At 42.3% G+C, this 19,980-nt stretch overlaps 1 protein-coding gene across 4 annotated transcripts in view; it reads right to left on the bottom strand.

The window, feature by feature from the left end:
* Window positions 1-292: 292 nt before the first annotated feature.
* TNFSF11 (TNF superfamily member 11) overlaps window positions 293-19,980 on the bottom strand; it is a 195,338-nt gene continuing 175,650 nt past the window's right edge. For 2 of the 4 annotated variants that reach the window (XM_032150785.1, XM_032150783.2), the window contains 3 exons: window positions 7,511-7,556; window positions 7,327-7,425; window positions 293-1,809 (listed from right to left, as the gene is read on the bottom strand). In XM_032150785.1, the coding sequence (XP_032006676.1) occupies window positions 1,388-1,809; window positions 7,327-7,425; window positions 7,511-7,556 (567 nt within the window). In that variant the 3' untranslated portion in view covers window positions 293-1,387. The remainder of the gene's footprint in view (window positions 1,810-7,326; window positions 7,426-7,510; window positions 7,557-19,980) is intronic. The other 2 variants (XM_032150784.2, XM_032150786.2) reach the window with 1 other exon arrangement.

Genomic DNA, 19,980 nt, shown 5'->3' with positions numbered 1-19,980 from the left:
ACTTATACAAAGCACCATGTTTTTCTCACAATATCAATATAATATAAATTTTGGCTTTTTTGAGTGAAGAAGCCTCCATTTTCTATCTGGATATATCCTGGCATACAAATTCCTCGCAAATTATTTTCCAAATTCCAAGGATCATTAATTTAATTGAATCTGCTTCTAATTTTTAATTAAATCTGCATTTCTCCCAGTAACCTTTGGAAAGAGATAGAAGCCACATTACCATATTGAAAATAATAGGATCACAGAGCAAAAGAGACATGAAGAAGAAGTACAAAATCACAAGGCAGGTTTTCTTATAAATTTATTTTTGTACCAAAAAATTAACATTCAAAGGCAATGTTTTTATTGTACAGTATAAAATAACATTTACTAAATTAAAATTGGACTTTTTTGCTGATAAACCACTAATAACTTTTCTATTTTGAAAAAACAAAAAAATGAACAATTTGCAGCACTTGTAGAAAAACACCTGTTCAACAATTATATAAATACTCTTGACAGATTTCAGTGGCCCATTATGTATCCTTTTAGGCAATGTCAGCTTTCTAAAGTCAATTAGTTTCTAAATTTGAAAGGCACCTGGTGGCCAACATCCTGCTTATTATTCAAGGCATCCATTTTAATTTTTTTGCACAGGCTTGACAAGTCTGAAAAATCTATTAACTTAAAAAGGATGAAGAAATATACTGCATTTGATATTAGGAAACAACATTTTTTTTCCCTCCTTAGCTGCAAGTTTTCCCCAGGGAATTTACAAAGTGCACCAGTTAAATATGTCTGTACATTTAAAACATTAAATATGTCAACAGCAAGACATTTTTAAATATTTTGAATCAAATACTATAGCACAAATATAATTTACAATACTTTGCAAAGAAAACATTACATCTGAAATATAACTTTAGATATTATATAAAAATACATATATTTTCTCTCCTCATTAGAAAAAGTATTTTTTGCAGGTTCCAGCATGATGTAACAATTCAAAAGAATTTACCCCTTCAGATGATCCTTCAATTGTGCTAGATGACACCCTCTCCACTTCAGCTGCGAAGGGGCACATGACCAGGGACTAACCCCTCCCACAGCCCACATGCAGTTTCTCATAAGGTCAACCCGTAATTGCTCCAATCTGGTTTAATTCTAGGAATTCATTACAAAATTTAAAAACCATTGTGTAACACACCATGAGTCTAACATCTCCCACTGGCTGTAAATATGCGTGTTCTCTACAAGGTCAAGAGCATGGATACTGAGTCTTGTACCGTTGGGGCCATGCCTCTTAGTAGTCTCACACACCTATATACATCTTTCTTGGCTTGTTTTAAAAAATGTTTCCAAACATCCAGGAAATATATAACACTCCAAAAACTGGGGCTCAATCTATATCTCGAACTTTAAAAGCCCCAAAGTATGTTGCATCCTGATCCGGATCCAGTAGGGAGGGGTTGGAGACCTCGACGCTGATTTCCTCACCAGACCGTAATTTAAAAAATCCACCAACGTTTATGGAATAAAAATGGAATTCAGAATTCCCTGACCAATACTTGGTGCTTCCTCCTTTCATCAGGGTATGAGAACTTGGGATTTTGATGCTGGTTTTAGTGACGTACACCATTAGTTGAAGATACTCTGTAGCTAGGTCTCCTGAAGTTTCATGATGTCGAAAGCAAATGTTGGCATACAGGTAATAAAAGCCATCCTGATTAACTATCAGTTTTCCATTGCTAAAAGTCATGTTGGAGATCTTGGCCCAACCCCGATCATGGTACCAAGAGGACAGACTCACTTTATGAGAACCTGTGGAGAAGAGAGGCATATGATTTAAAAGTCAGTCCTTAAATGAGAAGGACGTCTTCACAATTCTATGAGGTTAGGGAGAAAAAATAGCATACTAGTCATTATTTCAAAGGGAGAATAACTTCTTGGGATTTCTTTTCTAGAAGGGGAGAATACATTCAGATGCACTTGGTGCATTTTATTAGGCACAGTAGAGGCTACGAAGACAAAAACTCATTTTTCCTGCCCTCAAGGCGCCTATAGTGCACCAGGGGTAAGTACGATATGTGTTCAGAGCAGAAGTAAGGCATGAGTACCAATAGGCAAGGTTCAGTAACTCCCATGGGAGCTCAAAGGACAGAGAGACAAGAACAACTTTCCACCCAGAAGGGTAAAGAATGCCTTTGTGGAGTGGCTGCTAAGCCTGAGAACTTAAGAGAAATGGGATTCAGCCACACAGACAGGAGCAGAAAGGTCATTCCAGGTTGAAGAAAGAGATTAGCCAAAGGCAACTGAGACAGGAAAGCAAGAAACTAGGATAGGAAGACAATTTCCATATGTCACAAGTCTCAACCTTCTCTTCTAACTCATGAAGAGGGAAAGTAGGAGATGAAAAACTGGGTCACAGTAACTTTGGCTGAAAGGTCAGACGTCTAAAATCAATTCTCATAATCTATTTTCTTCACCTCCAGTAGCCCAAATGTCTCCCTCCTCGGCTTGCACAACTGAAAAGCTAACCCCAGAGAAGCTCAAAAAGAACATATTCTTAGCATCGCAATCCCTAGCTTAACAACTTCACACAATCCTTCTGACCAAAGGTCTGTAAAGCTTCTCCTGACTGACCAGAATTCTCATTTAGCCCTACTCACCCCTGAAATGAGGTGACACCTGGTCCTCTTGCTACAGCTTCTGAGCAGTAAAAATTTCTAAAGAACCTTCTAAACCAGCAGTGTGTCCAATCCTTTTCATATTTCAGGTCCTTGGTGTATTTTCCTGGGTCATTAAAAATTGGCAATACCTCTATGATAAACCCAATTAATCAAACATTTTTATTGATGTGGACACTATTATTCAACTGGAAAAGCTGGTAACTAATGGTGGGAAAGTTGTAATACTATGGAAAGTACAAAAATACATTTTTCCTCCAGAGGATTTTGTAAATATTATACTAAACTAAGGTGGTCAGCAGTTTGAAATCAGCAAAACAAAACAGAGTTGAGTCTCAGACTGGAGTTGAGAGAGTTCCTGCAGCCACAAGAAGTTCATTGCTGCCTGTCACACCCACCCACAACTTAGGTCAGGCCCTGAGATGCTGAGGGAGATAAATTAGCCCAGAGACGAAGACTTACAGTGGATTCCAGAGATCCATCAAAACTGACAACTCTCTGGTTAGAGTGAATCCTTACGAGAGCCTCATAGAGAAAGAAACACATGGCCGGGCGCGGTGGCTCATGCCTGTAATCCCAGCACTTTGGGAGGCCGAGGCGGGTGGATCATGAGGTCGGGAGTTCGAGACCAGCCTGGTCAACATGGTGAAACCCCATCTCCACTAAAACTACAAAAAATTAGCTGGGCGTGGTGGTGGGCGCCTGTAATCCCAGCTACTCAGGAGGCTGAGGCAGGAGAATTACTTGAATCCAGGAGATGGAGGTTGCAGTGAGCCAAGATCACGCTACGGCACTCCAGCCTGGGAGACAGAGCAAGACTCTGTCTCAAAAAACAAACAAACAAAACAAAACAAACAAAAAAAGGAAACATACATTAGTTACCTTCCAGCCTAGTCTGGTTTGGGGGGCCTTGAACATCTACATCCTTCTCTAGAGGCCCACAAGATAGAGAATGTTCTACTATTTTTATCTCTAAAGAACTGGGAGCCTGGGATATGATCTGGGAGCCTCGAAACTAAGCTGCAGGAACCAAACAGGCAGTTCTTTCAACCACTTCGGAGAAAAACTGCAGCAAGGGCCATCTGACAGTGGGGCAACCCATCATGAGAAGACCAAGAATTCAATGGTTCCAATCCCTCTGTCCAGAAACAGGATATATTTCCTGAACTCCACAACCTCTCTGCAGTGGGGTCATCACAGGCCCTCTTGCCTCCTGGGCTCACCACAATAAACACCCTTCTTTTTCATTGGAGGTCTTATTTCAGGTCATCCCCAATTAAAGCACCCAGATATAAATACCATCATCTGGTCCCAAGTGAGTGAGCATGATCATCACACTCTCACGAACATTAGTAAAAGCAATTCCTCTAATCCACTGACAAAACCCATGAAATTCAAGATGCTTCCCATCTCAAGTTATCCCATGCTGCCCTCATTCTTATCCCACTCTTGTAGTCAATTTGTTGTTCAGTCAATTATTTTTCTTATAGTTATCTCTTAACGGAAGAGAAGTCTACCCTCTCAGTGGGATGGATCAGCTGGCCTTAGAGCAAGATATGGCCTACGAAGGCAAGGAAAGAATATGAAATAGAGAGGCGGGAGAAGATAGGAACCTTGACCAATTACCACTCCCATTGTTAGGTAAGTCATGTGGAAGAAGTGCCCTTATTTCCTACTAAACATCTCTCTATTTTTTGTGCATTGACTTACTCATACATTCACTGGTTCATGCTTTTGATCAGTCACACAGTATCTATGTGGTGCTTTTAGAACAGTCACTCTGCCCGTAATTAAGAATTATATCAACCAACTGTACCCTAACGGCACTTGCACTAATAGTAGAGAAAATAGAAAATGAGCATATAAAACATGCATTTTCACTTCTGCATGTTGCATAGCACATGGTTGATATTCAGTTACAAGCAACTGCCAAGTGAAAGCTGCAGAAATTAACGGCAAGCCCGAGAGTTCAGCTCAGGAAGGGGGCAGAGAAGCCAGAGGACAGCAGGGCCTTGGGTCAGACTTGGGCTGAGAAAAGGGAAAGTATTGTCAGTGAGGGAAACTGAGCAAAGAATGAAATGTGCATGGCACGTATAGGCGAAAAGGAGGAGAGCCAGTCAGTGTGAAGAGAGGACTCAGACACAGACAATACCAGGAAAAAACATGAGAAAAGCATGCAGTGATCACATGGAGGGCCTCACATGGAAACCTGGATTTTCATCACTGAGGCACACTGACACCCTCTGACTGCAGCCTGCCAGCTTTCCTAGCCTCCCCTGCCCTACACTTCAGTCCCTGCTGCTAAGTGCTGCAGGAGAGGTCTCTGCAAATTATTTAGCCTGAGTATCCTCCTAAAGAAAGCCATGTATTCTGACCTCACAAAATACTTCCCAACGCATTTCATCTAAGACATTTTGAAAATGCAAGTGGTATCAGTCCATATAAGGCAGATTCTGATTTTACTTGTGTAAATAAGTATAAAACAGAGCCCCAAAATGAACATGCAAATTTAAAGCCACTTCCTCTGAAACCTCCAGTACTGGCCAAAACTGAGTAATAAATGGACTCAAGGAATTGTGGACCCAGCCAGAGCCACAAATTCTATTTTCTTAAACAGAAGTATACACTAACTCATTTCACTCAGTCACAAACTCAATAACTGTCAGAAAATAACCAGGAGTTTTGCTTTGTGTTTTTGGCAATGATTTGATGCTAGGTGCCTGCAGAGAGAGTTTTATAACTAAAACATGCTTGCTACTGCCAAACAGACTTTGGCACACAGTCTAATGCAATATTTATCATATGCCATTTAAAGTGAACTGAAAAGATAAATGTAGGGAACATTAATAGCACACACAGCTGATGCATTCGTATTAATTTGATTGCCTTTGCTAACATGCAAAATAGTTTTCCACTCAGAGAAATTAATACAGATGCATCCATATTTATTTGATTGCCTTTGCTAACATGCAAAACAGTTTTCCACTCAGAGAAAATTAGTGTAGCTCCACCACAAGACATGCATAGACACACAGAGAGAAAAATCATTTATGAAGCAAGTGTCTGGGACAGGAGAGGTCATTTGGAAAATCCTCTAAAAGCCAAAGAATTGGTTTCTCCCTTTCTGTGTCTTCGGTCAGGAAAAATCCCCCCTCTTGTCCATGCCGTAATAAAGTTTTCCAAATAATTTAGCAAAACTTGAACTTTCTTTCTTTAACTCCAAGAAAAACTTGCCTTAAATTATTTGTAGGAAAAAGGTGGAATATGTATAATTATTTAATTGAACTCAAAAATAACAAATCTCACTCCCAAGTGCTTACTATGGCTGTTCTTCCACACAAGAATGTTAGCAGTCTACCTCATTTCATCTTCATAGCTACCCCTTGAGGCAGATGCTATCATCATCCCCATTTTAGACAAGATGAAGCTGAAGCATATGTGATTCCAATAAATTGTACAAGGTCACAGAGCCAGGACAATGGAGCCTCAAACCCAGGCAGTCAGATTTTAGCACCCCTGTTATTAGACATTATATGAATCGACTTCTCACAGGAAAAGAGAAACATAAGGGCTTTGAATTCTTTCCCTCTGGCCAAGCCAACTGACCACAAGTACCTTGTGGCCTGCTTATGTGATAATAGAGAGCACAGAAAGCACAGACTTAGCAATCAACGGGACGGGAATTCAACTTCTAATCCTACCATCATCATGACTGGGAACAAATGACAACCTAGGTATCATGCAGTTTCCCTGTCCGCAAAATCTGCGTGATAATCTCTACCTTGCAGGATTGCAGGAAGGATAAGAGGTAATGAAAAAGGGGAAAACGCCTGATTGACAGGTGGAAGAGTTCATCAGGTAGTCACAGACTCAGCCATCTCCAGTAGAGTGCCAGGGAGGACACCTGAAGATCCCCTTTTAAGATCTTCAAGTGTCCCATTAGTGGCATGATGATAACAAGAATGTTCAATTGTCACTCTATCATAACGTTCTGTTATCTTTTTGATAGCTATCTAACCCATGGTGAAGTAACCAGTGGGGGTTGTATGATGGAATAACTGGTGTATTAGGGTAGCTGTAGGCAGAGAGCTCCGGGTTTCTTCATTTTCAAGATAATCAGGTCTCTAATCCATCGAGCTAAGCATTTACTCAGAGAAAATGATAAGCCCTTGGAGAAGGGGGAGGAGATCTCATTTTCTAGAGGGTTACTGTCTCTTAAGGATCTTAACAGGGATCTAAAGTGTCCTCCCTGGACCTCTGCAGGAGATAGCTGAGTATGTGACTACCTGATGAATTCATTCACCTCCGAGGTCAGCAGCAGGGCTGTGTCAACTTTAGCTTGGGAAAGTACAGATGAGCATAACAAAGGATTGTCCTTCCAGGTTACAGGCTTTCAGCTGACAGTCATTTAAAATGAGCATCCATTCTGATGATCTGAAAATGAATAGGGTGATGATGTCCATTCTGACATTTTTGAGAATCACAGTTTCCAGGATGTGAATCATCACCTGAGGATGAATGGTCTTTCCTTTGGCTTTGAAGTAAGGGCTCTCAAAAATTCAGTGACAGACTAAAAATAGGTTTCAGTATTGAAATGGGCTGATAAACGACTCTTAAAATATTTTTCAGGCTGGATGCAAATGGAGCTTACCAGATGGGATGTCAGTGGCATTAATAGTGAGATGAGCAAAAGGCTGAGCTTCAAGCTTGCTCCTCTTGGCCAGATCTAACCATGAACCATCCACCATCGCTGGAGATGAGAGAAACCATATTATTATAGCCAAAATAGTAGTGACCCTGTGGGATTTCATACAGATGTATGGATCCATGCTTACCTTTCTCTGCTCTGATGTGCTGTGATCCAACGATATGTTGTAATTCCTGAAATAAAAAGGAAAAATAACTTTATTTATAAAATCATTCTTTCTGTAAAGCAATAGGAATTCAGGGCTGTTACATACGCAACAAATTAACCCTCTTTTCCTACCAAACGTGCCATAATAGCATTGGCAGTGAAATTCCTATATGTACTAGGTGGCTATCAATGGAAGTTCACCCCAAAGAATTGGTGTTGACGTGTTTAAGACCATACCCAACTTCAAACAAAATACTTTGGACAGTAAGAGGAAGTAAAAGACGATGTAGATTATAAACCATGGCGTAATTGAACATAATTAAAAATCTGTAGCAGGTACACAAATGGAGATGAAGTTAACTAGGATAATAACATTTACACAGAATATATGATCCTCTTAAATCTTCTGGAAGGCTCTTTTTATGTCTATTTCATTAGTGAATTTCTGTTATAATACTAAAGCTCAGCCCACAGGAAAGAGAACGATGCTTAGCTCCCAGTGGTTAATTTTTTACTTTGAAGTTACAGTGTACTTAAAGCACTATATGGAAGTCTAAGAGCCTTTAGAGTACCAATAATTAAATTAAAATATGGCCACAAATAGAGGATTAGAAGCACAAGCCAGAAAAAAGAAAAAACATAAAGAGTATAGGTAATTGCATATCTCAATTTGAACCCTGAGAATAAAGGATGAAATAGGAAACCACATGCCCACCTCTATCCAGACATTAGCTGACACTAAAATGTCACATCTTAGGGCAAGAGTAAGGTGTAGGGGATGAAAGCTCAGGCTTTCACCTTGGTTCAAGTTCCTGCATAAACAGAGGATATTAACAGCACCCCATCATAGGGTGCTTGCTAAAGGAGATAATGTGTGTAGGCACTTAGCAGAGTGCCTGGTAAATTTAGATGTCTATTATATACCCATCATCCCAGCACTTTGGGAGGCTGGCATGGGCAGATCACTTGAGATCAGGAGTTCAAGATCAGCTGGGCCAACACGGTGGAACCCTGTATCTACTAAAAATACAAAAATTAGCCAGGTGTGGTTATCAGTGCCTATAATCCCAGCTACTCAAGAGGCTGAGGCAGGGGAATCGCTTGAACCGGTAGGTTGGTGGGGAGGTTGTAGTGAGCTGAGATCGCACCATGGTAATCCAGCCTGGGTGACAGAGTGAGACTCCGTCTCAAAACAAAAACAAAAACAAAAAACAAAAGAGATACCTATTATAAGGATACTGAAAAAAGCCACTCCGGAGAGATTCCTAATTTCCCCTGTTACTGGAATAACTATTCATACTAACCATTCTCCCCACGATGTTTGAAAGATAGGCCATGCAGCTTAAGTTCTTTAAGTGTCTAGAGAGGAGGGCTTTGAGATAGATAGATAGATAGATTAGATAGATGATAGATAGATAGATGATAGATAGATAGATAGATAGATAGATAGATAGATAGATGATAGATAGATAGATGATAGATAGATAGATGATAGATAGATAGAGGCAATAACATAATTTCAACTGTTATTAGCTGGAAGGATTTTGGAGATAACATTTATTCTTTCTGCTTCCAAACTTCTGAGAGAGAGATAAGAATCTACATTGTTTTTAATGAACGTTGGAGGAGACAGCACAGCTGTCTTCACTGGCCTGTTCTGAAGTTCTAGTCACAGTGTGGCTGACTCTTAGAAACCCTAGGACCCACCCAAAGCCACTTTCTGCTGTTGCCTAGACCCAGGGCACTATACTGCACAGCTCTGGGAGCGCCGTGTGTAGGGTGGGCATTTAGGCACATGGTAGACCCTTTTGAGTTGAGTGGCCCTTCCCAGGCCTCGTTTACTTCCCCGCTCCTGTCGACCTCCAGTCTTCCAAGATTTCCTCAAGACCTTGGTTCTCAATGGTGCCTAATTTCTGGAATTTCCTGGTTTTTTCTCCCCTGCCTTCACAATAGACTTATAGATACACGGTGTATCTTTTTTTTTCTTTCTTTCTTTCTGCAGGTTTTTATTTTCTCCCTTAAGGCTATAGGAAAATTTCATTATTAAGCTGCTCATGGTGCTCTACTACCTGCTGCAAATGTGAGTATAATTGTGCTGTCTTTCTCACATCAGCAGTTTCCCAGCCATTGAGCCCCTTGTCCTTCAAATGCTACTGCTTGTTTAGTTGGCTTTCGGGCATTTTTTTTTTGCTGCAGCAGGTGCAAGTGCTGCAGAAGTGTGGAAGTGTGTGGAGGGGTCTGACATGTAACAGGGACATGCCTTGATAGCAGTTTCTTCTTTCTACCCAGTTCTTGTCAGGCAGGTGGATGGGTGGCCTTAGGGAATAGACCTTCCTCTGTTCATCTCTTCACTTTGGTGCCAGCAAAGCTGGATACACAGTGTATCTTTAAACATTGTGTATATCTTTATATGGTTATACATACACAGTATATCTTTACTTGATTACTGGCTCTTAAAGATTGGAAGAGGAACCTTGGTGACAGAGTCATTCAGAGATTGAACGCTACCCCTCACTTTCCCTCTAGCTCTGATCTGCCTTTCCATCTGAGGAGAGACAGGGAAGGGGAGAAGGGAGCAGAACTAAGTCTGGCATATACCTACAAATGCCTGTTTTGTGATTTTCTATACAAACACACCTATAATCAAGAAAGCCAGGCCAGGCATGATGGCTTATGCTTGTAATCCTAGTACTTTGAGAGGTCAAGGTGGGAGGATCACTTGAGCCTAGGAGTTTGAGACCAGCTTGGGCAACATGGGGAGACCCCATCTCTATAAAAATAAATTTTTTAAAATTAGCTGGGTGTGGCAACATGCACCTGTGCTCCTCAGGAGGCTGAGGCAGGAGGATTGCTTGAGCCCAGGAGGTAGAGGCTGAAGTGAGCTGTGATGTGCCACTCACTCCAGCCTGGGTGACAGAGCAAGACCCAGTCTAAAAAAAAAAAAAAGGAAAAGAAAAGAAAGAAAAACAAGAAAAGTGCCTTTGTCCTAGCTCAGTGGTCCTCAAACTTGAGCATGTATGCATTGCACCACCACCTCCTGGAGGGCGTGTTAAAATAGGCTGCTGGGACCAGCCCCAGAGTTTCTGATTCAGTAGATTTGGGGTGGGGCCTGAGAATTTGCATTCAGCACCAGTGAGCTGGTGTTGCTGGCCTGGGGCCTCATCTGAGAATGACGATCCCTTTCACATCCTACGAGGTTCACAGAGGCAAAGATTGGAGATTTTCTGGAAGCTTGAGACCCAGGCCAAAGAAGCAGCAGACTCAAGCCACTGATTCAAGGGACAGGGAAAGTTTGTCTTCTTCTACCTGGGAATGAACTTTTCTTTCCCATTTAATCAGAAACTTCTAGGTCAGAGTTGCTACAGACCTATTTTGTTTCAAGAAACTTCAGCAGCACCTCTCAGATGCACTTTCAATGTCTGCTTTAAAAAAAAAAAAAAAAAAGAACAAAAGGCTTCATGACCCAGGATGAATTAAAACTCTAGCTAGAGACCCATGAGGTAATGCTGCTCTCATTTTATACCCTTTGGGTGTCAAAGGATTGCAATTCCCCTCAGAAACCTTATAGATAAGTTTCAGAGTTAAAAAGCACATGACGTGTCTATAACCTCAAGGTACAAAGAAAGTATTCCCAATATCTGTATCTGCACCCCAGCTTTTTGAGCTCTAAAACCATTGTTATTTATGTGCACAGATATCAATTATAAAAATAACATTCTTCTAAGACTACACTTTTAGGGTGTCTTCTGGCCTTGAGATTGTAACTGAAGTTTTGTAGGCAGTACTTGATGCATTCCAGTGATGGAGCTGGCTGCCAGCAGAGCCACCTAGGCAGTTTAGAAGATGCCCATACCCTGACCCCAACCTCAGCCAGGATAACAAACCCAATTAGTCTGATAGTGACTGGGTAGTTTTTTAAAGATGCTCTCAGATGATACTAATATGTAGCAGGTACTGAGAAACATTGTTACTAATTAAATGTTCCCATGAATAGTTGTTTGGTGACATCTCAATTTAGTTAAGGTTTTACTATAGTCTCACGACTTGCATATACATTCCACATATTGAAAATTTAATGACCTCTTACATTTGTAGACAGCAAAGTATTTTCCTTGTTACCATATTTGATTTTTATTAGAATCAGAGGCTGGAAAACTATAACTACTACTAACCTCATTTTTCAGACGGAGTAATGGAGGCAGAGAGAGAATAAGGGTTCACCTAATAAAGCTGAGACTTGAACTTTGGTCTCTGGATCTGTATGCCCATATCCTTTTACAAGGCATCATCATAAAATACACTCCTGAAAGCTGGGACAAAATACCACTAGCCTGCCCAGGAATCCTTAGCGTGACTCCCTCCCTGAAGTAGTAACTCTGAAAAGGTGGCTCACCTTGACTGGCATCTGGCTGCTGGGGATTCTGGGATCTGACAAAAAGGAGCTGGGACATCAGAAAATATGATCTCAGAATTCCCAGGGGCTTCAGAAAACAACTTGCTGAGAACTGGCCAACCCATGTTTATGGTTTGGCTGATGAACCCCCAAGACTAAGACCTGCAGGACATGGATAAGGGACATTGCATCTCCAAACATGACCCTATCGAGTCCACTCCACAGAGCTGGAGCCATTCCATGTTGCCATCTTCTCAAAGATCAGAGACCTTGCTATACACATGCCAAGCACAGACCTTTTGATAGCCCCCTAATATTTTTCATTTTCAGGATTATAGGAGTCCTTCTGAAGACGAACCCAAACTTCACCACAATTGAAAATTCCATTTATTTTCTAAGCTTTGCATTTATATTTCTTTTCATCCACATTAGTCCTCTACATCTGTCAGATTAATTAGAGTGTTTTAAAATTTCTATAGTTCTTTATTCCAAAATCTTATCATTCAGACGGCACTGCCGGTTTCTTTGAATTCAGAAACTTCTGATAATCTAATTTTGGGAAAACACTACAAAAGAATATCCCAACTCCTTTCTTCTGAACAAATTATTCACATGAAAGAGACCTTTTAAAAAATGTATGTATGTTTTATCTTATTTTAAGCCAGCTGTAAATTAACAAAAACCAGTTAGTTAACACTCTGAATAAACATCCAACACAACCACACGTTACCTACGCCATCAGAATGCCTGTAGATTTGCGTAGAGAAGTGCAGGTAACTTAAACAAACCTCTCAGCGAACAGCCTGGAGCAGAAGCCAGAAACAGTTACCAGGCTGAGGAAGCTGGGCAAAGGGCACCCCTATGTTCTTCTCTTGGCTAATGAGCACCCATGTCCAACTTCCCAGGAGGATTTGTGATCTACCTTCTCAGGATACAGCATATTCATCATCTGTTACATGCTAGGATCATTAATAATAAGTTACCAAGAAAATTCACATGAATGAATAAACTCATTTATGGTCACACTGTAACAAGTAGACCTTGCAATGAATTTATGCATTTTTAGATAAGAGCAATTTTAAATAAGTAAATTATGATAGCTTCATTTAACCCTTCAAAACAAGACAAAAAAAAGGAAACCGAACTACCAAAGAGAGCAACCAAAGGAATCTCTGCCTAGTCAAGAATAAAAGAAACCTTCTGACATACTGCCACCTAGTGGACGCTGTCCAACATTGACAAGCCTGGGACACCGCCGCAGTGAGCCTTTGCCGATTTGAAACCCCAATGTCTAAAAACAATAGAGATGAGGACATTTCACAATATTTTTTTAAAATCTTCTCATTGTGGTATTTTTCTATTTAGACTGCATTAACTTTTCATCTTTGCTGTCAGAGTACATTTAAACAGACAGGAAAACAACCAATGTGATTTTTTTTTTTTAATTTCAACTTCTATTTAACTCATAAAAAAATGCTGGGATTACACAATTTCTTCTCCAGGAAACAAAGTACACAAAAGATCAATGTGATTGTGTAACTGTGGTCTCTAGTAGTGCCTCTCCTGAACTCAGCATCCAAGAAGTGCAATTCCCAGGAGCCTGGCTGTGCAGACTTTGTCTCTGGTCCATTGAGACCAGCTTCCTTCAGATCTTCTAAACATCTTTTCAAACGTTTTAGGATATTTGCCAAACTTAAGGAGGAGGGAGATGTCTCAGAGCTGGTTCAATCTCAATAAACTAGGGCCACTTAGGAGAGATGGTACTGTGTAAGAATAAATATAAACACTTACGAGTATTTTCAACTCCTTTAAGTAGTTATGGGAATTTTGCTCCAGGCAATTTAAACATTTACAGCAAAGGATACACCCCTCTTTGTAAATTCAGCTGAGTAACTGCCCCAAACAAGACTTTGATAACATTCCAATTCAGGAGAGAATGTCATTAAATTGTTTTTAAGATTATTTGACTACAGTGGTTTTTTTTTTTTCAACTTACAAAATAATATAAATTGGCCTGGCGCAGTGGCTCACACCTGTAATCCGAGCACTTTGGGAGGCTGAGGCAAGTGGATCAACCTCAGGCCAGGAGTTCAAGACCAGCCTGGCCAATACAGCAAAACCTCGTCTCTACTAAAAATATTTTTAAAATTAGCTGGGCATGGTGGCAGGTGCCAGTAATCCCAGGTACTCGGGAGGCTGAGGCAAGAGATCGCTTGAGCCTGGGAGGCAGAGGTTGCAGTGAGCTGAGATCACACCACTGCACTCCAGCCTGGGCAACAGAGTGAGACTCCAACTCAAAAAAATGTAAATTAATAATAATAATAATATAAATAGATTTCAGCTCCAACTGAGAACATTCTCAGCTGCAAAGATATTCTGAAAAGGTCAAGTTGCTGGAGTCTGGGCTTATCAGACTGAAAATCTCACCTGTGCATTGTGATGTGAATTGTGTGATCCGTGTGGTACCTGTCAATCAGAGCACAGAAGAAGGAATTTGTACAGCCAGATGCTTTGGAAATCACTGGCACCAGCTCATAGCTGGGGTCTCAGGTGGCTGCCTCCCTCTGCAATACCAGCAGCAGCTGCAGAGACATCTGGCTGATTGAACAAGGATTTAACACCCCGTTTGCCAGATATAATACAGGGTTCATACACTTGTTAACATATGTAATGCATTCATTTTAACATCTTAATGATACCCTTCATGTAATTCTTCTCCAACCTAGTTACAAGAATAGTGCATTCATCAGCCGAGTTAGCACATGAATGCCACACATGGGTTATTTCTGAAAATGAATAGCCAGTTTCCAATTCCTGCAGAGAAGTCCTGCAGATTTCCACCTTGTAAATAGCTGGGAAATCCATTCCCTCCTCTGCAACCTGGGTACCACTGCCTTCCTTCAAGTTTTCATTATTTCTCATCAGGACTACCATAATAGCTTCCTACCTCCTCTTCCTGTCTCCTGCCCTCCTCAAAGTAATCCACTGCGGCTAGAGAGTGCATCCTAAAGTACATGTCCCTTCTTAAAATCCTCCAGGGGCTGCTTCCAGACTTCAGGTACAAGTCCACATTCCTTACCAGGGCTTAGAAGGCCCTGCATAAATGGGCCTGTGTAATATTGTAATATAATAAGAAACATGCAATTCGTCTTCATCCCAGGTTCCTGGCACCGAGCTCCTAAAGCCTTTGGAATTTCCCGCATGACAGGTGTCATAGAAGCATCCTTTGTTATTCATAATCAGCCCCTTCCAACCTTACCTGAGTTTATGCTAATGATGTGACCCTTGGAGAGTGGGGTCTGGTTTCCAGAGGGACCAGTCATGTGATTAGAAGATTGGACCTTTCAGTCCCAGCCTGTATTCGTCTGTTTTCACACTGCTATAAAGAATTGGCCAAGACTGGGTAATTTATAAAAGAAAGAGGTTTAATTGACTTACAGTTCCGCATGGCTGGGGAAGCCTCAGGAGACCTACAGTCATGGTGGAAGGCAAAGGAGAAGCAGACACCTTCATCACAGGGTGGCAGGACGGAGTGAGTGCAAGCAGGGGAAATGCCAGATGCTTATAAAACCATCAGACCTCATGAGACTCACTACCATGAGAACAGCATGAGGGAACCACCCCCCATGATCCAATTACCTCTACCTGGTCCCACCCTTGACACGTGGGGATTATGGGAATTACAATTGGAGGTAAGATTTGGGTGGAGACAAAGAGCCAAACCATATCACACCCCTTGACTTCCTGACCTCCCGGTTGACATCAACCACCAACGGCCAATGATTTAATAAACTATGTCTATGTAATGAAGCCTCCATAAAAACTCTCAACAGTGGGCTTCAGCCAGGGTACCACTGCCTTCCTAACGGGTGAACATGTCCAGATGCTGAGGGAGCGGCATGCCCTGAGAGGCATGGAAGCTCCACGACCCTCCCCATCCCCATAGCTGTCCCTAAGCATCTCTTCCACTGGGTGGATCCTGATTGTATCGTTTATAATAACCTGGTCATAGTAAGTCAAGTGTTTTCCTGAGTTCTGTGAGCTGTTCAAGAATATTACCAAACCTGAGTAGGAGGTCATGGGAACCCCCAATTTGTAGCTGGTTGGTCAGAAATACAGGCAACAACCTGGCACTTGTGACTGGCATCTGAAGTGGGACAGTCTTGTGGGGCTGAGCCTTTAACCTATTGGAGCTGTGTTACCTCCCAATAGTTAGTGCCATAATTGAATTGCAGAACACCCAATTAGTGTCTGAAGAGTTGGAGAACTGCTTTGTGTGAGGGCAAACGCCACATATTTGGTGTCAGACAGGTTATGAGAGTATAGAGAAAAACATTAATTTTTCACTTAGTCTGGTTACCACTCCGAAATCCCCTAATATTCTTCCCCTGTACCCCCAAACCTTATCACCTGGAAGGATGCTCTGGGATGCCATAGGTTCCAGCCACATGAAATTACAGTTAGTTCTACCTGCAAGAACCCCGCCCTCCTGTACATGCAGACTTTTGCACACACTGTTCCCTTGGAAAGATGCCTTAGCCAGTGTTACATCAATAGCTCATCCTTAATTGCAAGGCTCTTATTTCCACGGCATTCTTGGCTAACAAGGCACAGAAAGAATGGCCACCAGGTGTTGTGCAATAGCTAATGAGATAGGCTTTAGTATCGCTGCCCCAGCCTCTTGCTTTCCTCCCTCCCCTAAAGCTCACACTGACCTTGTAATCCACAGGATCTGGGGGAACACATATATGCACCTGGATGGAGCTGGTGACCCCCTGTTCCTTATGAAGAGCCCATAGTGCAAAAACACCCAAAGTGAAGAACTTTAAGAGCAGGATTCATTGGGTTCTCTGTTGCCTAAATACATATTATAAAAGATCATGGTGGATTGTCCTTCTCAGCCTAGGTTCCTTAGAGCAGAGCCCTATAAGACACTAAGAAGGGAGAGGACAGGAGCACTGGGGGAGGTGAGAGGGCAGGTCCTCACCCTCCCCAGAGGAGAGGGGAAAAATGATAAGGTGGGCGAGGGGTCCAGTGGCCCAGCAGGCAGACAGGAGGAGAGAAGGCAGGTAGGGTACAGACCCCACTCATCCCAAAGGTAAAAGCCATTTTCACCTTAAATTTGTAACTTCACATTCTGATCCCTATAATTCTTTATTTTTAATATAAAAGTACTGACTAATCAAATTCTCCCAAAGCCAAACTCTTCTCAACATGAATTCTACACACCCTGCACCACCACTACCACTACACTCAGCCTCCTAATTGCTCCAGCTCCTACTGAATCAGCGGCCACCATCCCATGCCCATCTATGAAAATTCTCAGTGAAAAACTTTTCCATGATGTGAGGTGGCCTCCTCCCCAAACCCAAATACAGTCACTGGTGGATCATTTCTTCCAAAAGAAGTCTGCTAATTAGAAGAGACTCATTTTTGCAAACAGCTCATGTCCTCTACCTACCAAAGGGCTAAAGAATAGCATGTCCTTGTTTTCATAAAGCAGACTGATGCTTTTCCTGGGAGTGCGACGGGTATGCTGGGAATAGAAAATTAGTTTTTATTGTTTAACCTTCATGGTTTAAATGAGGAAGCTTCTGCTACAGATAAAGGTCCCCTTGGGTTTTCATAAAGTAGTCTTATGACAGCAATATTAGTCTTCATAAAGAGCCCAATTTTCAAATGTCTTATACTATACTACTCGTTTAAAAAGTGTCATCTAAAAGTCTGGCAGAGTAACTGCAGTGTGGCATCTTGGGCTAATTGTGCTATTTACCACGTCTCTGTTTTCCTCTGCCACTTGAAAAATAATGCCACCTTCCATTGGCAGTGCTTTCTACATTGACAAAGCCTCATCTCTTCTGGAAAAGACTTTGCTCTCACAGACTTTTCCCTAAGAATGAGACACAAAGGGGGTCAGAGGTACCAAGCCAGCTGCTTTAGATCCATGAGGCTAGGAAGAAAAGGGCCAAGGCTACCAGTGAAGGAGCACCCCCAACCCCAAGGTCCCTAACGTGTTCACGCTCCAAAGAGGAAGAGAGCTCTCCTCTCAAAGAAGCAGGAAAACACTGAGCTTGCGAGTGACCTCCAGCCCCTTAAGAATCCTATGGATTGATCACATGGCTGGCTAGCTTCTGGCAATATTACACAACTCGCCACCCGAGCACACCAAGTGCACATAGGGCACAGGTCACTCGCGTGTTCATTAAACTTGTTCTTTAAACTTTCACTGAGCACCAACTATGTGCTTGCCACTGGGGCTGGAAATGTAGAAAGGAAACATCCCACAGACCCTGTCCTTGGGAAGCTCACATTCAAGTGAGCCAGTTCACCCCAGGTCCGTGTGGTTACTGCTGTTATAGGAAGCCCCGTGTGGGCCCAGGAGGGGCACCTAACCCCACAGGTGGGTGGACAGGCATCTGTGGGTTCCTCCTCCAGGAAGTAATGCCTGAGTTGGATTTTAAAAGACAATTAGAAAACCGACTACACAAAGAAGGGTGTGGAGTGGCATACAAAGGACTGTGCACAAAGACTCATCATTCATTCATTCATTCATTCATCCATTCAGCAAAGTTTACTGATGGAGGCTAGGTGTCAGGCGTCCTGTGGGTTTCTGAGGACACTGTTTGCATGACAGACATGTCCTTTGCCCTCTCTGCACTTGCTGATTATAGCAGAGAGGCAGAGAGGCGAAAGGGTATGGCTAGGTCAGGAGAGTTCAGCACCATAGTGTGGTGAGGCCGTGGAGTACAAGTTGCAATGGAGGCGATGACATGGAGCATTCAAGGTAACGAGCCTGAAGAGGCAGGGGCTGGAACGAGGCTTTCCAGAATACAGAGGACTTTTTGTTACATGTTCAGTAGCTCAGACTTCATCCTGACAACCACAGCGATCTACTGAGGGATGCTTTAAGCAGGAAAAGAAATGACCTGTTCAGACGTGCATTTTCGAAGTCCCTCAGCTATGGAAAGGATGGGCCAGTGGTAGTGACACCAGGAGGGGGTGGCCAGATACAAGGATGCAGGCAAGAGAGGATGATGACCTCTGTTCGTGTGACCACCACAGTGAGCAGAGTAGAGACAATAGTTGAAGGTTTTGTAAGGAATTCACAGGATGGGGGAGAGGTGAAGAGTGGGTGAGTAAAAGGATAAGACCATCTTCTGACTTCCAGTTTGGGGTGGTGGAGATAGTGGTATTTTCATTCACCATGAAAAACTAGATCAAATGAGAAGCAGCCACAGGCACTGAAGAGAAGAGTTCTGAGTGCTTTCAAACTTTTTGATGAATATGAGCCTTAGGGTTTATCATTATGATGATTATTTTTACTGGTACCACCACCACCACTACCTAGTGTTCTTGAAGGGCAAAGACTGAGGACAGGGGCAGCAGCCTAGTGATGCACAAGCTAAGTGAGGATGGAACTCCCCCACACCCTGAACTTCCAAAAGTTCGAGCAAGCATATGTTGTCTGGTCATCTCAGAAACAGACAGCTCTTGACAATTTCCGGGACCCACCTCTTTCATACCGCACAGGCTTCACCCTCCTTCTCAAATATAGTCACTTCATTCACCATGGCTTCCCTGTTCACCAGTGGCTCTCACCTCTTCCTAGGATGCTTTGAAGAAATCACAGAGTCCACCCCTGAACTACCAAATCAGAGTCACCACTGATAGATCTGGAGGACTTTTCCCTTCTCTTTTTAAAACAAGTGCCCCAACTGAGTCTTAAGATCCAGCAGGTTTGGAAACACTGCTCTAAGGCACATCCCGCTCTTCAATTACACAGGCTGTACCTCTCCTGCCGCTGCTGGTAGAACAATCCAATCTATCCCTTGCTGTCATGCTCGCCAACTAAGGACCCTCAGTTTCATCCACTTCTGGAAGGTTAGCCCAAGATCCCAGGCCACATAATGAAGGCTCCTCTTTCAAGCATGTCCTTCCAGCTCTCTGTTTCTTTAAAGATGTCATGCAGAATATCTTTTCTTCCATCCTGGGGTACTTGTAGCACAAAAAAAAAAGCCCACCTCTGACATAACTCACGGTTATTTTCCTCTTGCAAA

This window comes from Hylobates moloch, unplaced genomic scaffold (assembly GCF_009828535.3).
Source record: "Hylobates moloch isolate HMO894 unplaced genomic scaffold, HMol_V3 SCAFFOLD_4, whole genome shotgun sequence".
Lineage (NCBI taxonomy): Eukaryota > Metazoa > Chordata > Mammalia > Primates > Hylobatidae > Hylobates > Hylobates moloch.
This window is presented reverse-complemented; position numbering and strand designations above follow the sequence as displayed.